This window comes from Penaeus chinensis, chromosome 36 (genome assembly GCF_019202785.1).
Source record: "Penaeus chinensis breed Huanghai No. 1 chromosome 36, ASM1920278v2, whole genome shotgun sequence".
Lineage (NCBI taxonomy): Eukaryota > Metazoa > Arthropoda > Malacostraca > Decapoda > Penaeidae > Penaeus > Penaeus chinensis.
The window spans coordinates 33760539-33768038 of NC_061854.1; the positions used below are offsets into that span (position 1 = coordinate 33760539).

The window sequence follows — 7500 nt, forward strand, 5'->3', positions numbered from 1 at the left end:
GCGTTTGGCATTGCACCTGTTATTATTATTATTATCAATATTATTATTATTCGTCATCGTCTTACTTTTTCTCTCTCCTTCTCTCTCTCTCTCTCTCTCTCTCTATTTCCTCTCTCTTCTCTCTCTCTTCTCTTCCTTTCTTTCTCCTTCCTTCCCTCGTCCCACTCCCCCCTCTCTCCGTGTCTCTCTCGTGATTGCATGGGGAAGGCATTTTGCTGGTGCTTGCATGCACGACTAGTTCTTTGTCAAGTGTTACAGACAGGGTGGCTTCTTTCCGAGGTCAAAGGGTACGGCCCAGGGTAGGTCACGGGTCAATACATGAGTTTCCACATTTTATGGAGGTCATAGTGTCTTCAGTTATGGTGTTGATGGAGATAGTTATGGTGATTGAAGTTAGGGGTGTGGTGATGGTGACTGAAGCCCCTTCTCCCTCCCTCCTTCCCTCCCTCCCTCCTTCCCTCCCTCCCTCCTTCCCTCCCTCCCTCCTTCCCTCCCTCCCTCCTTCCCTCCCTCCCTCCTTCCCTCCCTCCCTGCCTCCCTCCCTCCCTCCCTCCCTTTCTCTCTCTCTCCTTTCCTCTATCTTTATCTTTATCTATCTCTCTATCTCTCTATCTATCTCTCTCCCTTCCTCTCTCCTTTCCTCTCTCCTTTCTCTTTCTCTTTCTCTTTCTCTTTCTCTTTCTCTTTCTCTTTCTCTTTCTCTTTCTCTCTCTCTCTCTCTCTCTCTCTCTCTCTCTCTCTCTCTCTCTCTCTCTCTCTCTCTCTCTCTCTCTCTTTCTCTCTTTCTCTCTTTCTCTCTCTCTCTCTCTCTCTCTCTCTCTCTCTCTCTCTCTCTCTCCCTCTTTCTCTTTCTCTTTCTCTTTCTCTCTCTCTCTCTCTCTCTCTCTCTCTCTCTCTCTCTCTCTCTCTCTCTCTCTCTCTCTCTCTCTCTCGCTCTCTTTCTCTCCTTTCTCTCTCTCTCTCTCTCTCTCTCTCTCTCTCTCTCTCTCTCTCTCTCTCTCTTTCTCTTTCTCTTTCTCTTTCTCTCTCTCTCTCTCTCTCTCTCTCTCTCTCTCTCTCTCTCTCTCTCTCTCTCTCTCTCTCTCTCTCTCTCTCTCTCTTTTTATCTCCTTAGTGTAATCTCTTTCTGTATCTATACTTCTACTCCGTTTATCGATTTATGTTTCCAGCGGATATTAATGGAAGTCGGAGAGTAATTGAATGAAAGACGCCTATTTACACCTGGGGTCTCCATTCTCAAAATTACGGCATTTTGTCACACCGCTTTACCGTCGCAGCTGTGGGAGGGAGAGATGGGATGTGAATAGGGGAAGAGGAAGATTGAGAGAGAGATGGAGGGTGAGGAAGGGTGAGGGGAAGATGGAGGGTGAGGGGAAGATGGAGGGTGAGGGGAAGATGGAGGGTGAGGGGAAGATGGAGGGTGAGGGGAAGATGGAGGGTGAGGAAGGGCGATAGATAGATGGAGGATGAGGCAAGGTGATGATGGCTGGCGAAGGCAGAGGAAAAATGGGGTAAATCAGTAAAGTAAACGCATTTGACATAACCACCGCATGTATGAGTGACATGTACATACACACTTACTCTTTCCTTCACGCACTCACTCACTCGCTCACTTACTCTTTCCTTCACGCACTCACTCACTCGCTCACTTACGCTCTTGCTTACTCACTCACTCATTCAGTTTCTCCTGTACTCGTTCACTCGCTTACTCACTCACTCATTCATTCATTCAGTAACTCCTGCATTCAGTCACTCGCTCACTCGCTCACTCGCTCACTCGCTCACTTACTCACTCACTCACTCACTCACTCACTCACTCACTCACTCACTCACTCACTCACTCACTCACTCACTCACTCACTCACTCACTCTCTCACTCTCACTCTCACTCTCTCACTCTCACTCTCTCACTCTCACTCTCACTCTCTCACTCTCTCACTCTCTCACTCTCTCACTCTCTCACTCTCACTCTCTCACTCTCTCACTCTCTCACTCTCTCACTCACACTCTCTCTCTCTCTCTCTCTCTCTCTCTCTCTCTCTCTCTCTCTCTCTCTCTCTCTCTGTCCCTTTTATACAGTGATGAAATAACCGAGTTGTGAGGCAAGTGCGAAGGTAAATCCGGATGTAAATTGTGAAAAGAAATGGGAAATGGGGAAGAAATGGGAATGATAAGTCAAAATTTGAGAAAGGGAGAGGAGGAATAGGGGATAGTTACAAGAAGAAGAAAATAAAGAAAAATAAATACGTGGAAATAAGAACGAAATAGAAACGAAGAAAAGAAATGGTGTGAAAAAAAACGAATTATTTGCATTAATAGAGAGAGAAAAGAAAAGAGAGCAAGGGAGGAGAGAAAAAAGAAGAAATAGAGCGGAAAAAAAAATAGAAAAAGAAAATAATATTAGCTTAAGTGCGTCTCTCTGTTTACAAAGCGCAAGCAACGGGCGGCCGTAATTGACATGTTATCGTTAAGGATCTTTGCAACAAACGCGCGGGGTTGCGTGCATGCCATCGTCCCGTGTTGCAAGATGGGAGACGAATAAGGGAAAGGGGAGAGACGAATAAGGGAAAGGGGAGCGACGAATAAGGGAAAGGGGAGAGACGAAGAAGGGAAAGGGGAGCGACAAAGAAGGGAAAGGGGAGAGACGAAGAAGGGAAAGGGGAGCGACGAAGAAGGGAAAGGGGAGAGACGATGAGGGGAAAGGGGAGAGACGAAGAAGGGAAAGGGGAGAGACGAAGAAGGGAAAGGGGAGAGACGAAGAAGGGAAAGGGGAGAGACGAAGAGGGGAAAGGGGAGAGACGAAGAAGGGAAAGGGGAGAGACGAAGAAGGGAAAGGGGAGAGACGAAGAAGGGAAAGGGGAGAGACGAAGAAGGGAAAGGAGGGAGAGGTAGAGGGAAAGAAGGAGGAGGATGGGGGAAGATTAAAGAATGTTTGATAACGAAAATATAAATAAATTAAACAGGAAAAGAAGAATAAGAGTCCAGTGACATATAAGAGAGGAGAGAGAGATGGAGAGAAAAAAAGAGAAACAGAGAGAAAGAAGAAAAAGAGAGAGAAGAGAAGAAAAGGAGAGAGAGAAGAAAAGGAGAGAGAGAGAGAGAGAGAAAGAGAGAGAGAGAGAGAGAGAGAGAGAGAGAGAGAGAGAGAGAGAGAGAGAGAGAGAGAGAGAGAGAGAGAGAGAGAGAGAGAGAGAGAGAGAGAGAGAGAGAGAAAAGAAGAAAAAGCGAAAGAGGGAGAAAAGAAGAAAAAGCGAAAGAGAGAAATAAGAAGAAAAAGCGAAAGAGAGAGAAAAGAAGAAAAAGCGAAAGAGAGAGAAAAGAAGAAAAAAGCGAAAGAGAGAGAAAAGAAGAAAAAGCGAAAGAGAGAGAAAAGAAGAAAAAGCGAAAGAGAGAGAAAAGAAGAAAAAAGCGAAAGAGAGAGAAAAGAAGAAAAAGCGAAAGAGAGAGAAAAGAAGAAAAAGCGAAAGAGAGAGAAAAGAAGAAAAAGCGAAAGAGAGAGAAAAGAAGAAAAAGCGAAAGAGAGAGAAAAGAAGAAAACGAGAAAGAGGGAAAGAGAGAAAAGAAGAAAACGAGAAAGAGGGAAAGAGAGAAAAGAAGAAAACGAGAAAGAGGGAAAGAGAGAAAAGAAGAACAAGAGAAAGAGGGAGAGAAGATAAAAACAAGTAAAGTGAGAGAGAAACAAATAAATAAAATATAAAGCCAACCGAACTGGTCTTTCCCGCCGTGAGCTCAGGCGACGCACTCTTTCGAAACACCTTATTCCCACACGTCGCTCTTTATCCTCAGTTATCTCTCTCTCTCTTTCTGAACCCTTTCTTTATCACCCTCTATCCCTCGTTCGCCCGGGGGGGGGGGGGGGAGATCGGCGCGGCGTGGCGAAAGGAAAAAGGAATTTGGAAGGAAAATAGAGAGGGAATTGGCTATGAGATGCTCCTGCCATCTCTTGGGGGGGGGGGGGTCGATTTTCGTTTTTGTTTTGGGTTTGGTTTGGGGTTTTGTGGTCTTTGGTTCCTTTCCGCGAGAGAGAGCGCGAGAGAGCGCGAGAGAGCGCGAGAGAGCGCGAGAGAGCGCGAGAGAGGCGACGCTTGGTGTGTCTGCGAGATAACGGGAGCTTTGCCCTTGAATTAGTCGGGAAAGACGAAGAGGAGGAGAAGAGGGGGGGGGGAAGGGGAGAGAAGAGAGGGGAGTGGAGAGGAGGAAGGGTTAGTTGGAGGGAGGGGAGGGGAGTGGGAAGAGGGGGGTGAGGGTGAGATGGAGGGATGGGGATGAGATGGCGTGGGAGGAGAGGAGCAGGGAGGTGAGGAAGCGGAGAAGAAGGAGGGAGAAGGGATAAAGTGGAAGAGGAGTGGGAGAATGAGCAAGTGAGCAAAACAGGCGCGTTGACTTACCGATAACGTAAGCGGAAGACACACACACACACACACACACACACACACACACACACACACACACACACACACACACACACACACACACACACACACACACACACACAGGTAGAGAGATAGAGATAGAGATAGAGCTAGATAGATCGAGAGATCGAGAGAGCGAGAGAGCGAGAGAGCGAGAGAGCAAGAGAGCAAGAGAGCAAGAGAGCAAGAGAGCAAGAGAGCAAGAGAGCAAGAGAGCAAGAGAGCAAGAGAGCAAGAGAGCAAGAGAGCAAGAGAGCAAGAGAGCAAGAGAGCAAGAGAGCGAGAGAGCGAGAGAGCGAGAGAGCGAGAGATCGAGAGAACGAGAGAACGAGAGAGCGAGCGAGCAAGCGAGCAAGAAAGGAAAACAAAGATAAAAGAAAAAGGAAAGCGAGCCAAGACGAACGCAGCCAAGTGCATTAAATGAACACGTTTCCTCCTCCGCACTAAACCGAACCCGGTGCGTGGGTCTCCGAGCATTAGACTAATCTCAGAAATCATGAACCAAATACGCTCGACGGAACGGAAGCCGCGATCAGCTGATTCACGCCCGGGGGAGGTGGTCACGTGATCTCGCCTCGATCGTAAACACGAGATGACAAAAAAAAAGAAAACAAAAATGCAATATGAACTTTATTTGAAAGTTGAGATGGTGGTATTAGTGTGTTTGTGTGTTTGTGTGTGTGTGTGTGTGTGTGTGTGTGTGTGTGTGTGTGTGTGTGTGTGTGTGTGTCCGTGTACGTGTACGTGTACTATTATTATTATTATTATTATTATTATTATTATTATTATTATTATTATTATTATTATTGCACTGCTAGTATTACTGCTACGACAGCGAGTTAGAGACAGATAGACACATAGAAGAACCGAGGGAGGGAGATCCTTAGTAAGAAAAGTTGAGAGCAATAGAAGAGAGAAAGGGCATCGAACTGCTGAAAAGTTAACGTGAGCGAGCGCGGCTGGCCGGTGCATCGCGTTCCGTCGTCAATATCATTTTGATTTTAATGTCAGCGGCTCCTCGGCAAATCTCTTCGGTGCGAAGGAATGTCTCGAATTATGGAATGCTAACGATTTTTGCGTCGTTGTGATAATAACTATTTAATGTTGCTGCCGTGTAATCGTCAGCCAGTTCATAGAGAAAAGGTTGTTTCTGTGCATATGAAATTGATTCATTTCCTTCTAACGAGTTTCTTAAACCGGAACTCTGCAGAAATCTCTAACGCCCCTTTCCTCTCTTTGCAGCCTGCGCAGCGTGGAGCGGCCGCCGCCTGAGGACGAGGCCTTCGCGGGCGCCTCCGTCGGCCCTGAGAGCTCCGCTAACGCCACCGCCCCAGGCGAAGGCGCAGCCGCCGGCGGGGATGACCAGGGCGCCGCAGAGGCAAGCGAGGCCGCGACGGAGGGCCACACCGAAGCGGCTCCTGGAGAGAGTGTGACAGTGCACGGGGCCGAGGGCGAGGGGGAAGCCAAGGGCCAGGGAGGGGTCAAGGGTCAGGTGGCGGGGGGGAGTGAGCGCGGCGCCACGAGTGAGCGCAGCGCAGAGAGTGTGACGAGTGTGACCAAAGCCTCGGCGGACAACAAGGACGCGAAGGACAACGAGAAGGAGGAGGAGAAGGCGAGTGCGCCGCCGCCCGCAGAGCGCATGCTCGGGGACGACCCCGAGGGCGCCCCGGCCCGCGACGAGAGAACTAGCGCCGACGGCGCAAAGCCCGAGGGAAAGATCACAGACAAGCCAAGAACTAGTGCGGGCGCGCGCGCGGGCGGTGGGGACGAGGACCTGGAGAGCCTGGGCCTTGCGGACGACATGATGAGTCTCATGAAGGAGGAGGGGCCGGCCGTGCCCTTGGCGGCGCCGGAGGAGACCCGCGTCTCGGACGCCGCCAGCGCCGCCGCCGCCACCGCTACTACGGAGCGCCCCGTGGCCCCCGCGCCGCCCCCTGTGGCCGGCTCCTCGGGCCGCCTGATCAAGGTGACGGGGCTGCGTGTGGAGGAGCACTCGAAGGGCATCGCGTACGAAGACCTGGCCGGCTCCATCCTGGTCGGCTCGGACGCCCACGTCCGCCTGTTCGGCATGGGCCTCACCAAGTTCACGGAGCTTCAGTTCACGGCCAACGAGGGCCAATACGGTGACTCCTGCAGCACGCACACCACGCCCGAGTTCAAGGTAGGCCGCGTCGGCGCCGCCGCCGGGAGTAGTGGGCGGGGCTTCTCTCGGAGGGGGAGGAGCCCTGCGAGGGTAACAGACCTGTTGGATCTATATAGTAGTTTTTTATTTAATTAATGTATCTTACTTTATTTTGTCTCCCATTTTTAAGTATTGGTAGACATTCAAGCGCAAACTTATTATGCACATTAAAATGATATACAGGACGATGAGATAGAGAGAGATAGATAGAGATAGAGAGAGAGAGAGAGAGAGAGAGAGAAAATGACTGACTGACTAAGTGGCTGAGAGACTGAGTGACTGAGTGACTGAGTGGCTGAGTGGCTGACTGACTGAGTGGCTGACTGACTGAGTGGCTGACTGACTGAGTGGCTGAGTGACTGACTGAGTTACTGAGTGACTGAGTGACTGAGTGGCTGAGTGACTGAGAGACTGAGTGACTGAGAGACTGAGTGGCTGAGAGACTGAGTGGCTGAGAGACTGAGTGGCTGAGAGACTGAGTGGCTGAGAGACTGAGTGGCTGAGTGACTGAGAGACTGAGTGGCTGAGTGACTGAGTGACTGAGTGGCTGAGTGACTGAGTGGCTGAGTGACTGAGTGGCTGAGTGACTGAGTGACTGATTTGCTGGTGACTGAGTGGCTGAGTGACTGAGTGACTAAGTGACTGAGGGGCCCTGAGTGACTGAGTGGCTGAGTGACTGATGGCGGGAGTGACTGAGTGGCTGAGTGACTGAGTGGCTGAGTGACTGAGGGGCTGAGTGCTGAGTGGCTGAGTGACTGAGTGGCTGAGGGGACTGAGTGGTTGAGTGACTGAGTGGTGACTGAGTGACTAGTGGTCTGAGTGACTGAGTGGCTGAGTGGTGAGTGGACTGAGTGGCTGAGTGACTGAGTGGCTGAGTGACTGAGTGGCTGAGTGACTGAGGGGCTG

At 50.2% G+C, this 7500-nt stretch overlaps 1 protein-coding gene across 1 annotated transcript in view; it reads left to right on the forward strand.

The window, feature by feature from the left end:
• Window positions 1–5416: 5416 nt before the first annotated feature.
• Window positions 5417–7500, forward strand: part of LOC125044929 — an 87863-nt gene continuing 85779 nt past the window's right edge. The window contains exons 1-2 of the mRNA XM_047641891.1: window positions 5417–5446; window positions 5623–6573. Of these exons, the coding sequence (XP_047497847.1) occupies window positions 5417–5446; window positions 5623–6573 (981 nt within the window). The remainder of the gene's footprint in view (window positions 5447–5622; window positions 6574–7500) is intronic.